The following is a 14,851-nucleotide window of genomic DNA, read 5'->3' as shown; positions in this document are numbered from 1 at the left end:
GGGGACCCGGTTGCCATGGAGCAGCCGGAGGCGGGCCAATCCGGGGCCGCCTTCTTGCCGGTGTTACAGCGTCTCTAGTGACGGGGACGGGGACGGGTGAGTAACGGGGAGGGAGCCGCGTGAGGGGTGACTGGAGTCTGGGGTGGGAGCCCGGAGTGGGGCGGGAGCAGCCTCATGGGGGCGGGGTCCAGAGCCTGGAGTGGGGCAGGAGCCTGATGCGGGGGGGGGGGGATCCAGAGCCCGGGGCGGGGCGGGGCGGGCGCAGTTTGGGGGGGGGGTCCGGAGCCCGGGGAACCTGATGCGGGGCGGGGGGATCCAGAGCCCGGGGAACCTGATGCGGGGGGGGGGGGGATCCAGAGCCCGGGGCGGGGCGGGCGCAGTTTGGGGGGGGGGTCCGGAGCCCGGGGAACCTGATGCGGGGCGGGGGGATCCAGAGCCCGGGGAACCTGATGCGGGGCGTGGGGAGCCGTGTAGAACAACCAGAGCCAGGGGCTGGGGGTGGCTGCCCGGCTTTGGCATTTATTCTGAATGCGGTAAAATAACCTACTCGGTGCACCAACAGAATTACCATTTTTGGTTCTGCCTCCCGCAGGTGCATAAGAGCCATCCAGCTTCTCAAATAAACCGGCGTGGTCAGCTGGCCACCTGAGGGTGGTAGAAAACCAATCGGAATGGTTCTGCCATCTGTTAATCCTGCGCTCGAGGTGGCAGATTCTGGCAAATGTGCTGCACCAGGGCGTATCTGGTGGGAGGAGTAAAGGCACTGCTGGAAATTGCTCTCACAGTGCTTGCTGTCTGTACAGGCAATACAGAAGTTCAGACTGACACTATAGTTACCCTTGATCAGAACAAGTGCAATCCCAGCGTTCTCATGAATGAATGCCTGTCTCTGCAGAGTGGGTAGTAGTTTTATGTGTGACATGTTACAGACATGTTGGGGGGTTGGGAAGTTGATTGTAAAACCAGAACTTGCTAGTGTAGACAAGGCCTTCGGCTGTGAACATAACCACCCAAGACCTACATTAGGGGCTTGTCTATATTATACACTTTTATCATCTCTAAGCACAGTTGTTCACAATTAAGTTCATTGACACAGTGCTGGCCATTGTAAACCAGGACAAAATCATGTTCAGCATCATTTGTCCTAATATACTGCAGGCGAGACACCACTCAGGAATACCAGAGAGTGCCTTATTTTAGTCCTGTTCAGCAAATAATCTTGGGTTCCATGTAGGCACTCATATAGACATAGTGAAATAAGTAGCTGATTTCTCTTACATGAGATATTAGATGGATGGAGCCACATCTATTATAAACAAGGCCAACACTCTTCGTGATTATCTCATGAACTGTCACTCAGATCCAGCATGTATCACTGACACCTCATGGACAGGGCTGACCTTGGCAAAGCTGGTTTCAGCTGTGTATGCAGAGATCAATTAAACTCGTGCAATGAAGATCAGATTGGAATGAAAGTAGTGGTACTTTTCTCACACTCTGTCCAAAATTGCAGAGTTTCAGAACTGGTCAAAATTTTGATTAGCTTTTAGCATGCTCAGATGGGTTCAATAGGAAAAAATGTTCAATGGACAGCAAAACAAATAAGAATGTTATTGTTATAAGGATTAACAATTTACTGCATCTCATGTTCTCTTTTTTCAGGGAGGTGGAATAGGGGTGTGAAATTGCATGAAGATTCATTTCTGCTTTACTCTTACATTTTAAAAGAAACATTTGCTATTTTTTCAGATCACTACAAAGAAAAATGACTGCTGGTTCAGTGTCAGTGCCTCAGATTATACCACTTCGACTCCCTCTGCCAGGGAAGGCTAAACATGAAATAGACACAAATACACATGTAGAAATAAAATCAGGTATAAACAACAGCTTTAAATCTGTTCTATAAACCCTGTTCTTTTTATTTTGTCATTTGACTCTCACTTTTTGATACTGTGTTTGCGTTCACATTTTATCGTGATTTTGATGAGAATCTATTTTCATAAATACCTTGCATAAATTAATCCTTTACATCTCTATCCTGCAAACGTGCACATGCTTAATTTCGTTCATGTGACTAGTCCCGTTGAAGCTAATAGGGCTACTCGTGTGTAACGTAACTCAAATTTTTCAGTGTTTGCAGGATCTGGGCCTTATATTTCTGTGCTATTGTGTCTGTTCCATAGTCACAATGAAATATGAAAACCTTAGAATTTGATAATTTTGTGTTTTGTGATTTTGCAAAACTGGTACTTGAAAATAGCATGGGTCCGTTTCACTGAAAAGGCCCTATCTGTTAGCAAGAGTCTCAGTTTTTGAAATTCCAACTTTTATATTTCAACCATGATCATTTTTCATATCCGAACATGCCACATGTAGAACCTGTGCATATTTTCACATATCCTTTTTGCAACTTTTTTGTGAGAAGATGACTGGCCTGTAATGAAATTGTGATTATTTTGTCACCAAATTTTGTGAGGAGAGAGGGAAAGGGAAAAAACCAAAACACACATTATGGCCCTAATCTTGCAATCCCTTACTCACATCCTTATGTTGCTCATGTGAGTAAATTAAGCATGTGTGTAAGCATTTACAGGAGTGAGGCTTATTTTTGAACAGCTCTAATACAATTTTGGTAATTATCTTATTCATGTCTTTCAGATACTCCTGATGTCACTATATATTACACTTTAGATGGAAGTAAACCAGAACTCGTTAGGAGACCTGGCTATGGAGAACATAACACTTTTAAGTATAAGGGACCTATCAGATTACCTGATGGGAAAATAACAGTAAAAGCTTTGGCAGTCACCAAGTAAGTAGCAACTGTCTATATTGCATTATAATTATGGTAATTTATTTGCATTACTGTAGTGCCTAGGAGTCCCCGTCATGGGCCAGAACCCCATTGTGTTAGGTGCTGTATAAACACAGAACAAAAAGACAGCCCGTACTCCAAAGAGCTTACAGTCTAATTAATATTCATGTATTCCTCTGTATGGACATCAGTATCTTCTATGCCAGAACATTTATTATTATTATTATATAGTAATTACTTGTATTGCAGTGGTGCTTAGGGCCCCAACCATGGATCAGGGACAAACTGCCTTTGCTCATACGTGTCCTGGAGTGAAACTACCGTGTATTCCCTGGGCAAGGACTTGCAGAATCAAGGCTTATATATAGTTCTTGGTATCGCTGTCCAGACCATACATTATTTTTTATTGTTGTGATTGTGAAAAGACACATTCTCAGCTCTTCATCCCCTGCTAAATGAATGGCATGGACAGTGAATGTGTGTGGTATCAAATGTCAGCAATGACATATAATGAATGGTATGGAATGGCAAGCTGAATGTGGTTCAGCTTTGGAGGTAAGGGCTCCCATTCCATGTGGCATTATGTATAATGTGGAGCATATCACCTTTTCGCCCCCACAAGGGAGTTGTACAGTAACAAGGACAGAAAGAGGACATGGATTAAGGTATATCAGGAATTTCTTATATGAAAGGGAACCAGGTATTAAAATTATCCATATTTTCATCATTTTAAACTGGTAATTTTTTATCATACATAGAATTCCTGTCGTTTTTTAAAAACACTGATTGATTGGGAGTATGAAGGGATCATGGCAGCTTGCTGAAATAGTAATCTGGCTAGCAGGAGGAGTTTCAATAAACGACCCATTTTCACCACTGATTTCCTTTCTAATAATACCCATAATTTTGTGCTCTAGCTATCTGTATCCTTTTGATTATTAACTTTCAGAGACTGCAGGGAGAGTGCCATTGTAACAAAGGTATTTCTGGTAGAATATGAGCCACCAAACATACTCTTTGCTGATGAAGATAATGATGAGAATTTTCTGAAAGACCTCTCCAACCAGGCAAGTTACAGCAATGGTGAATCCCTGTTTGACCATAACATTTTGTATTCTATTACAGAGAGACAAAATCCAGGTAGCTGTAGAGTTTCATTACTTTTATTTCTTTATCTGCCCATCTTTGTTGTTTTCAATCTTTTCTGGTATTGAAATCTATGAAAGTTCAAATGGTTGGTTCTTTATTGGGACAACCAATTGAAACTATTGTGATACATCTCTTTTACTTATGAGCTGCTGACATTATGCAAGAATGGTTTCGTTTCAGTTTCTAGTAACTTACAACATTTACCATTCATCGTGCTCAGGGAATGTTGTGTTTAACTGAAAGGTTTATACAGAGACTTCGTTTGGAAATAACACTTCAACGTGTCCTGTAATGTTTTCTCTGGGATTGTTCTGATCTCATTAGAAAAATTAACCATCTGAAAACGAGAAGTCCAGAAAGGGCCAAATCTTGAAATTCTTACTCAGAGCCTGGTTGTGCCCTGCTGCTTGGGTGTGCAAGGGGGGAATGTGCACAAGAAATCTGGTCCCACTTGTACACCACCACCACCAAGTGCAACTGCCTGGCACTACTATAGTTCTTGCACTCCACCACATGCTGAGATTGCACCCACTTTCTATCTCCACGGGGTACAAATCTCATTGGTAAAGAAGAAATTTATATTATGAGGGTGGTCTGGTAGTGCAGTGACAATCCTCCTCCTTCCATACTTTTCCTTTCCCAACCCAAAGACCTGGACACCTCATAAGTCCCTTCAGGGGAGTTTCCATGTAGTTAGGGTAAGGGAAGGATGATCATTTTAGCATCTGTGTTTTAGGCTATGTCTACACAGTTTTGTTGGTAAAACTTTTGTCGGTCATGGGTGTGAAAAAAACACCTCCTGACTGACAGAAGTTTCCCTGACAAAAGCTGTCGGCGGGACACGTTCTCTTGCTAACATAGCTAGTGCCACTTAATGGGGGTGGTTTAATTAAGCCGACTGGAGACCTCTCTCCCATCAGCATAGAGCAGCTACATGAGAGACCTTACAATAGCGCTGTAGTGTAGACATACCCTAAGGCATACTGGAGGGAAATGATATTGTTATCAGGGAAGCCGAAGGAGATGAGGCAACAATAATTGAGGCGAGTGATGACTAGACTGAGCACAGGCATGTGTTTGAATTCAGTGTTCTACGGAGTGTGCATGTGTGACTATAGACAGGTAATCTTTGTATTCGTAGGAGCTGGAAAGTGGACTGTCTGTCACAAAATTAAAAAAGAAAGGAGTGAAAGTGGAAAGCAAATCCAGCTGGAATGATACAGCCCAAGAGTTTCAAGGTATGACTGTATTAAAGCCAAATTGGACCTTAACCCCACTGAAAGTAGTTGGTAGGAGTGTATTTTTCTGTTCTCTGCAGGAAACTGCAGATAATTTCACAGATATCTCAGAGACTGAGCATTCTCTGTGAGTTCCCATGTGCTGTAGAACCCCTTATGCTTAACAATCTGTCCCGATTTGTATTTAGCTTAGACACTCTGGTTACCTTCCCCAGACCTGAAGAAGAACTCTTTGAAGCTTGAAAGTTTGTACTGTCCACCAACAGAAGTTGGTCCAATGATAGTTATCACCTCACCTGTCTTGTCTCGTACCATCTCATATCCTGGGACCAACACAGCCACAACAACACTACAAACATTTAAGTTAATGGGAGTTTCAGATGTCTTAGACACAATTGTGTCGAGGGCCTTCAGAGTTTTGCCTGCATAAGGAGTGCAGGATTATACCACAAGGCAAAAATGAAAACTTAGCTCAGATTTTGATTCATGCTATAAATAAAGCTGATTGTTCCATAGCTATGATAAATGAGCCTGCTTAAGAGCATAAGATCCTAATGCCATCGCTCACTAATTTACTTTTGGGTGGAGGTTTTAGGAGAGGAGAAAATCTTAATTTAGGGGAAAATGCAAAAGGAAACCCTTCATTCGTGAGGAACTTGTGATAGATTTCCACTACCAGAAAACTGTTTGCCAAATAACCTTTTCGAAAATGGCGAGAACTGTTCTTAGATGTTGGGATGTGATCCTGGGATTACATGTGTCATAATGTTAATCAAATCTCATGTTTTTCTGAAGTGCATGATAGAGGAATGATGGGATGAAATTTGCCTGTAATTTTAGACTTGGAGTTAGAGAGAAGAACTGTCCACAAGTCTTTGAAAGGGCCACGGTTCGTGAATGGTCATTTGGAAACACAAGGTTATGGAGAAAAGTCCATCTCATCACCACCAACACACCAGTTCCAGGTAAGTTAAACAGTTACTGGGGGAAACAATAAGGGCCAGGCTGAGAGTTGACTCTCAGCCCAGTGTGAGGGAATAGCTCCAGAAAGGAGCTGTGAGTCAGAGAGAGGCCTATGAATCACAGTTCCTCCAGCGCTCCTGCCTTGCACCCAGTTGGAGGCAGGGGAATTTGGTTGGGTTGGCCCATTTCCAGAACCAGCATGGTTGCTGGCTGGTGTATAAAGGGTGCAGGTTGAGGGCCCTTCCTGCTCCCCATGCACTAGCTTGGTGGGGTCAATATCAGGTCTATGGGCTTTACTGTTCCGCCAGATCATGATTTATGATGAGTGAGTCCTGCAGGGTGGTCTGAGATCCCTTTACTCTCCTGCACAACCATGCAGGACTGGATGAGAACTGAGCCCTAAACAATTAAAAATATTTGAAGCTTTCGTAGTCATCCTCATTCCTTTTTCCATCTAGTTCACTTCTCTGCCTATACTGTACAGTACTGATTTAAACAAGCTGGTGGTGACAGGCCTGTAATACATAATTCAAGGACCGTCCAAAGCAGAACTCAGCCATCAGTAAAGACTGATGAGGCAGAGCAAATAATTGATGACTGACTCTTACTGTTTCTCTTTCTAACTCGATAGTGATTGATAGACCTGCAGCAGTAGTAGTTTGTTTGTTAAATACAGGTGAAATTGTTAAAATGTAGGATCTGATCCTGCTCTCATTAAAGTAAATAGTAAGACTCACATTTATTTTATCAGGAGCTGGAGGTCCTTATTGTGGATCACAGATGAAATTCACTGGTTTAGCAGGCCTTACCTGAAGCCTCTGAATTGCAGTGAGTTTTACCTTGAACAATAAGCATTCATATGGGGATGTAGCTGGGTCAACCTAACTTTTCAGTGTAGACCAGCCCTTGTTCTACACTGAAAAGTTAGGTGGACATAGCTACATGGTCAGGGGTGTGGAAAAGACATACTCAGACATAGCTATGCTAACCTATACTCAAGCGCAGACTCAGCTATGTCAATGGAAAAATACCTCCATCAACATACTTAATTTAGTTCAGGGAGGTGGACTTCCTACACTGATGGGGAAAAAACCCCTTCATTGGAGTAGGCTGCATCTACACTTTGGGGTTATGCTGGCATAGTCTCTAAACTGTAAATGTACTTGGAGACTAATGCAGCGTACACACAGCCTGGACTGAGAGAAGGGGTTTTCTGTCAGTGTCGGAATGCCACCTCCCCAAACGAAGTCAGCTGTGTTGACAGCTCTCTTCCACTGCCATAGCTGCATCTATTCTGCGGGTTAGGTTGGCTTAGCTACAGTGGTCAGGGATGTGGTTTCTTACATCCCTTGCCAAAGTAGCTATGCCAATCTAACTTTTCAGTGTAGATCAGCCTATAGGTAATGTCATTTATAATCAAATTAATATTTTTACCGTGCATGTTTCACTATCTTAAAGAACCATCTTTATTTCAGTTCATTAGTTCCGCAGTGTCTAGCAGGAAAAGTCTAACAAGCACCCAGACAATGAGAATCCAGAGGGAAACAGACTTCCTCAAGTAAGGTGTTTTTTTCCCCCGTGCTGTTTGTGGTAGGGGAATCACAGAGAAATTGCTTTAACAATTGAAGGGACAATGCTGTTAAATTAAACTAAAATGAGGAAGGTAAGTGTGGACATTGGTTAATAAAAGGGGATTGCTGTTGTCATATTGTTTTAATGTTACAGTATCTTACTGATAATGTCTTATTATAGTGAGATGTCAACTTAATTAGTGATCTGACATCCCAAAGAATGGGGAGGGGGAGGAATTGGGTTTAAAATTCCAGTATGTAGCCCTTTCTCGTGTTGGTGAGCATTTGCCCAGGAGTAGTCCCAGACAGTGAGTGTGAGTAAGTGCTCACCAGTCTAGGCTCTTTGATTCCCTGCGCTGGGTTTCACTACAGGAGGTTGCAGGATTTAGCAGCACAAATTGAGAACAAGTTCAACCAGTTTGCTGTTATTTCTAGGTGTGCACATTGCTTAGCTCCTCGCCCATCTGATCCCTTTGCTCGCTTCTGTCAAGAATGTGGTTCTCCTATCCTGCCAGTGCCAGGGTATCACCTTCCACCCCCTGAAGGAACTCAGGTCAGCAAAAAAATTGTAACCAACTCCCTCCTATTTTGAGAATCAGCCTCCACAAATTATATACGTTACTGCTGAGGGAACTGTGTTTTCATCACACTTTCCGTTGGAAAATCCTTCTCTCTGCAATTCTTCATATCGGTCAGTAACTTTGACAGGAGGGACAATAATAATTCTTTCTGGTTTGTTTTGCCTGTGGCTTTCAGCTGACCAGGGCAAGTTTCTAATGGGATCTGTTATTGTAAGCATATTCTGGAAAAATAAATTATTTTCTCTTCATCTGTGCCAGAAAAGAGCAAAAATATAGATTCCCATTAGAGCTGCAGTGACCAACAAATCTTCAGAAACTGTAAAGTTACGAATACTTACATTTCTACTGGCTTCACTGAGAGCAGTGTCAGGCTCTGATTGGAAAATAAATTGCTTTTGCAACTAACACTTTTGCTCCTTCTGTCTCATACAGGAGGCGGTATCCAATCATGAGCTGGTCAGGCCAACAAACAATGTAACTTCCACAAGAACGTATCTGCACCCAGGATTGTACTCTTGGGTTCTGCAGAAATCTGACTGAATTAGCAAAACCAATTTCAGATTTTGCTTATTCATGAGTTTTTTTTGCCTCAGTGAGCAATGTATAGGGTTAAATACCATGGGAAGAGTAGGTCTTGTTTATTTCAGCTCCATAAATGGCTCCTACTTGAAAAGCAAATGCAATTACTAGAGTCCACACATAAATCTATCAGCAACCTGATACTGAAAGGGGAATGGTATAGGATCAGTTGTAACCCTTCCCTTGTGCTCATGATGGGGAACAAGAGTCAGTGGGACTGGACAAGGGAGTGTGACTTAACTAGAGAGCAACGGATCTTCATCACGCTCCCGCTATGCCCAAGAAACCCCTCTTCAGGTACTGTCTTGGGTTTTGACCTCTGCAGGTCTCAAGGTAATATATCAGGCAGGAGGAGCTAAAATGGAGGATCAGCTACTGTACAGTTCCCACTGAGCCCAGCGGATTTCTTAGGATAAATAAACCTGGGAGTTAATGCTGATCCATTTTAATACAATACAAAATACAGTGTGATACAAAGTATAGTGTAGCCCCCTTCCTTTAGAATTTTGTGAGCTTGTTATTTTTTTTAAAATATTAAAAATGGACCAAACATGCGCGTGCTGTTAGGTGGTTATAACTCAGCCAGGGTCACTGAGTTGCAAGAATAATGTTATCATGGCAAAAGTGTATTTTTTTTACTCTTTTAGTTCTCAGAACTGTTGCTTAACTTTCTGCCTTCAGGCAGAGACGGGATCTGGACAATTTCAGCCTGAAAAGTGAAAGTTTGAGACAGTTGTCAGTAATTAAGGAACAGCCTTTAAAATGGAACTACTTCGGTAACTTTAACTATAGCTGGAGCACACCCCATTAGCGATAGTTAGGTTTTGACATTGCCGCAGTATCATTAATGTTGAACTTGTTGCAGTTGGAAATGAATATTATTCTTTTGATGGACTGCATGTATAGTTTAATTATTTCTCTGATGGGGCACACACTTCTCCCATCCTCTTTGCATAAGCTGCTCAGAGAGTCATAAGATAGGCCATACTGGGAGAGACCAAAGGTCCATCTAGCCCAGTATCCTATCTTCTGACAGTAGCCATTGCCAGGTGCCCCAGAAGGAATGAACAGAACAGGTAATCATCAAGTGATCCATCCCCTGTCGCCCATTCCCAGCTTCTGGCAAACAGAGGTGAGGGACACCATGTAGATACCACCGTACAGTTCATTTATAGTGTTTTACTCCACCACCTTCTGTATACTAGTGCAGTCACAGTATTTTATGTTATCCAGCTTTACTAGCCCTGTTACAAAGGGTAGGGGAGAAGTTGTCTCCCTCCTCCCAGAGGGCTCCTCCTTCTGCACTCTTCCTCTCCTTCTCTTTCTTGCTTTGCTTTTTCCTTTGCTTCCTTTCTGTGCTCTTTTATCCAGTCTCCGTAATGTGCTAATTAGCTCATTAGCTCCCCAGCCCCAATCAGAACATCAGGAACTCCTCTTCTTAATCCCCTAGGCCTAATTGATTAAACAGTGACCATAGTGCTTCAATAGGTGCTGATTCCTAGCACTCTGTCACAGTTTTAGGATTTTGCTCACACATATAATAGTCACAATAACACAATGAGGCTGATTTAGATGCACAATTCCCATTGGAATTAATGGGAATTGTGTGTCTAAATCCACTAGGTGGCTTTGAAAATCTTAGCCTAGAGCTCTGTATAGCTCTATTTCTTATCTATTAAGCATAATCAGGATGTTTGATCCTCTACAAAACACAGAGATAGTCATTGCCACAAGTAATAGTCTAAGTCTCTGATCCTGAAAACACTCAAGTAATTTCACACATGTAAGCAGTCCCATTGATTTCAATGAGACTGGTCACATACTTAAAGCTACTTAGGTGTGTGTTTGCAATATTGAGGCCATAAATGCAGACACATGCCAGATGACGGACAAAGTGTAGATTTCACTTTCTTTTAAATGTTACATTAGACACTTAGCATGAACTCCTGGCCCCACTGAGATCAGTGAGAGTTTGGCCATTGACTTCAATGGGGCCAGGATTTGACCCTTATTACTTTGTGGTGGAGATGATTTGATGAAGAAGAGGGAGTTCCAAGCACAAGGGGAAGCATAGAAGACAGTGCAAAGACAAAGGTGTGAGGACATACAGGGACATTTTGTGGGAGATAAGAGTAGAGATGTAGGCAGTGCCCAGCTTGAATGAAGGGAAAGATGCGAAGTTTGAATCTGACATGAATGCGAGTGGAAAGCCAGTGAAAGGGGTGGTATGGTCAGAGTGACAGGAGAAGAACAAGTTTGGCAGTGGCATTTTGAATAGACTGTAGGGGTTGAAATAAGAAACAGTGAGAACAGGAAATAGGAGGTTATATCAGATGAGAGCTGACCAAGGCCTGGACAAGAGTTACAGTAGTAGGAAAGAGAAGAACTTTAGGGACCTTGAATAATATGGTATATCTATGGAATAAGTACACCATAATTACATGGGTAACATTGATTCTGCTGTGTTAAGACTGCATGGATCAAAATAGGTAATGTTGTGGGATTCAAATCACTTGTCCCATTATCCTAAAAAATGATTCATGGCAGGGTAATGCTGAATGACAGACACAGAAAAGCAACAGGTATTTTCTGGTAAGAACCCATCCTGTAATCTCTGAGATCACATATGAGGAGAGAGAGATTGTTTGAAACAAATGAGAATATTCTCCCTCAAATACTGTCTTACATGTCAGTACAGTACTCGTGTTGGACTTGTGTCAAGGTTCCTCCCCCACTCTGAACTCTAGGGTACAGATGTGGGGACCTGCATGAAAAACCTCCTAAGCTTATCTTTACCAGCTTAGGTCAAAACTTCCCCAAGGTACAAAATATTACACCCGTTATCCTTGGAATGGCCGCTACCACCACCAAACTAATACTGGTTACTGGGGAAGAGCTGTTTGGACGCGTCCTTCCCCCCAAAATACTTCCCAAAACCTTGCACCCCACTTCCTGGACAAGGTTTGGTAAAAAGCCTCACCAATTTGCCTAGGTGACTACAGACCCAGACCCTTGGATCTTAAGAACAATGAACAATCCTCCCAACACTTGCACCCCCCCTTTCCTGGGAAATGTTGGATAAAAAGCCTCACCAATTTGCATAGGTGACCACAGACCCAAACCCTTGGATCTGAGAACAATGAAAAAGCATTCAGTTTTTACAAGAAGACTTTTAATAAAAAAATAGAAGTAAATAGAAATAAAGAAATCCCCCCTGTAAAATCAGGATGGTAAATATCTTACAGGGTAATTAGATTCAAAAACATAGAGAACCCCTCTAGGCAAAACCTTAAGTTACAAAAAAGATGCACAGACAGAAATAGTTATTCTATTCAGCACAATGCTTTTCTCAGCCATTTAAAGGAATCATAATCTAACACATACCTAGCTAGATTACTTACTAAAAGTTCTAAGACTCCATTCCTGTTCTGTCTCTGGCAAGAGCAGCATACAGACAGACACAGACCCTTTGTTCCTCTCCCTCCTCCCAGCTTTTGAAAGTATCTTGTCTCCTCATTGGTCATTTTGGTCAGGTGCCAGCGAGGTTACCTTTAGCTTCTTAACCCTTTACAGGTGAGAGGAGCTTTCCCCTGGCCAGGAGGGATTTCAAAGGGGTTTACCCTTCCCTTTATATTTATGACACTTCTGGTAAGAACCCATCCTGTAATCTCTGAGATCACATATGAGGAGAGAGAGATTGTTTGAAACAAATGAGAATATTCTCCCTCAAATACTGTCTTACATGTCAGTACAGTACTCGTGTTGGACTTGTTTTCCTCTAATAATAGTAAATAAACACCAGGCCTTCAGAACAGCAGCAGCCTCCTTATTTAATCTGCTGAGCTGGGTATCTAGATGAGAATGTGGATTGACTTGTTTTTGAATGGCAGCATTACTCTGGAATTAACTCTTATAATGGCAACATTAGAGGTCATCATTAATTCCAATGAAACCACTATTTTGAGGGGGGTAAAATTTAGCTCTAAAATGTGTATAAATGGGTTGACAAATGAAGTTACAAATTTCCACTCAGGCATCTATTTTTTGAGCAAAACTTACCTTGTATGAGTTTGTCCTTTGTTTTTGTTTTCTTAGTTTTACGGGACTCTGAAAAACCGTCCCTGCCCTGGTTTCCAGTCTCTACTTTGTCTCCCCTTTCCCCCAGCTAAAGTAACAGTAATCTTTATTATTTGCATTGCAGTGGTGCCAGAGGGCTTGATCAGGACTTTGTGCTAGGTGCTTTGTGCTAGGCATAGGAAGACCAGCCTCTGCCCCAAGGAGCTTAGAATCCACTTTTTAGCAGAGCACTTGTCTAATGGGAATAGTTCCTTTTGACAGTTATAGTTCATGACACTTTTTAGTATTCACTGTGTATTATACACTGGTTATTTTGATTATTGAGGAAAATCTTGCCCCATCTATTGCATGGCTGTAGAAAGTTCTGGAACTCGCATGGTTCCTTGTATGGTGGGTGGATTGCAGCAGATCCTGTTTGGCACAGGGCCCATTCCTACGAGGCTCATGGGGGAGGTGTAATTTATGGGCATGGCAAGAGCAGCTGATGTGTGGAAGTATGCACATACAACTGTTATTCTCCTTGTGCAAGTGGCCCTTGGGCACATATCATCTCCCTGGCCTACTGGAACCTTAAAGCAGCAATAAGTGCTGCAGAATGGCACTCTGCAGCCTGGAGGGAAGATTCTTTTCCCTTCTCCTGAAGCACCCATAGATGTCCTAGGTATACCCCTGTGCAATGTAAACTCCAGCTGGGGCCGGGGGGGGCGGCTTAAGTGAGGGTGAGGTCAGAGGTCCCTGATGTTCCCTTCCTCCTCCCTTTCCCCACTGTGTTACTGTTGCAGCCATAAGAGCAGCTGTGAAGCTTCCCTACAGAGGCAGGATGTTGTCAGGGGAAAGGAATCCTTCCCCACCACAACCACGAGGGCTACTCCAAGCATAGCCTAAGGTTTATCTACTCAGGGCATAGCCCAGGATTTAGGTGTTTAGGAAGCAATTGCCAGAAGTTGGGAATGGGCGACCAGGGATGGATCACTTGATGATTCCCTGTTCCGTTCATTCTCTCTGGGGCACCTGGCACTGGCCACTGTCAGGAGACAGGATACTGGGCTAGAGGGACCATTGGTCTGAACCAGTGTGGTTGTTCTTAATTTCATTCCACTTTCCTGCAGTGTGAATTGCCATAGATATTTCATTGTAATGCTCCGTGTGCTGCAGTGTGTACTTTCCTTAGCATTCCCTGACACCCTATCTCAGAGGAAAGGAGCCAGTCCTTTGTGAGTGTGTTATGACTCAATGCTGAGTAAATGTCCCACTGGAATCAGTGTGAGGCTTTTTTCCTGAGTAAAGACTAAGGATTACAGGATTTGTCTTATAAAGAACCCTAGTAATGACAACATCTTACCGTTTGTAGCAGGAATAATATATAGGGTAGGTGCTTCCTAATATCAGGTCCCTGTACCTACTGCTTTACCCTCTGCTAAGTGATAATATTGTGAAGTCTGATATTAACTTTCGTGATAGTGTAATTTTCCATTATAAAGAAACATCATGTTGTCTTTTGTACAGATGGGACTATGTGTAGAATGCAGAACTATGGTACCAATGAACACACCAACTTGTATTGTATGTGAGGCCCCTATAGCTCCACAGCTGCAGCCCCAGGCCAGCATCTGCTTAAAGGTAATGAAGAATCAATGTAACCAATAAGTAAATTACCTAGAGCTTTGTATGTTTCCTATAGACGATTTTTTGTCACAGATGTTTTGATTCCATTTGGCTTTGGGTCTTTACCTTGCCGCAACTTTGAGTTAGTAGGATTTAAAATATTTATTGAACAGTAGCTGTCATTAAAGATAGACCTCAGTAGCATGACAAAGCATGTTGTACAAGAGCACAATATGTCAGTAATATCTATTTGAGTGAGGTAGGGATACATTT

At 42.6% G+C, this 14,851-nt stretch overlaps 1 protein-coding gene across 5 annotated transcripts in view; it reads left to right on the top strand.

The window, feature by feature from the left end:
- The first annotated feature begins 14 nt into the window (after positions 1–14).
- Positions 15–14,851, top strand: part of DZANK1 (double zinc ribbon and ankyrin repeat domains 1) — a 34,507-nt gene continuing 19,670 nt past the window's right edge. For 2 of the 5 annotated variants that reach the window (XM_075127263.1, XM_048842468.2), the window contains exons 1-10: positions 42–96; positions 593–896; positions 1,750–1,874; positions 2,659–2,812; positions 3,765–3,882; positions 5,106–5,202; positions 6,043–6,167; positions 7,641–7,723; positions 8,172–8,289; positions 14,480–14,593. In XM_075127263.1, coding sequence (XP_074983364.1) covers positions 880–896; positions 1,750–1,874; positions 2,659–2,812; positions 3,765–3,882; positions 5,106–5,202; positions 6,043–6,167; positions 7,641–7,723; positions 8,172–8,289; positions 14,480–14,593 — 951 coding nt within the window. In that variant the 5' untranslated portion in view covers positions 42–96; positions 593–879. Of the gene's footprint in view, positions 97–471; positions 897–1,749; positions 1,875–2,658; positions 2,813–3,764; positions 3,883–5,105; positions 5,203–6,042; positions 6,168–7,640; positions 7,724–8,171; positions 8,290–14,479; positions 14,594–14,851 lie in introns of those variants that run through there. The other 3 variants (XM_048842472.2, XM_048842473.2, XM_048842467.2) reach the window with 3 other exon arrangements.

Source organism: Caretta caretta, chromosome 3 (genome assembly GCF_965140235.1).
Source record: "Caretta caretta isolate rCarCar2 chromosome 3, rCarCar1.hap1, whole genome shotgun sequence".
In the NCBI taxonomy this organism is placed as follows: Eukaryota; Metazoa; Chordata; order Testudines; family Cheloniidae; genus Caretta; species Caretta caretta.
Note: the sequence above shows the minus strand (reverse complement) of the source record. Positions and strands in the feature narration are given on the sequence as shown.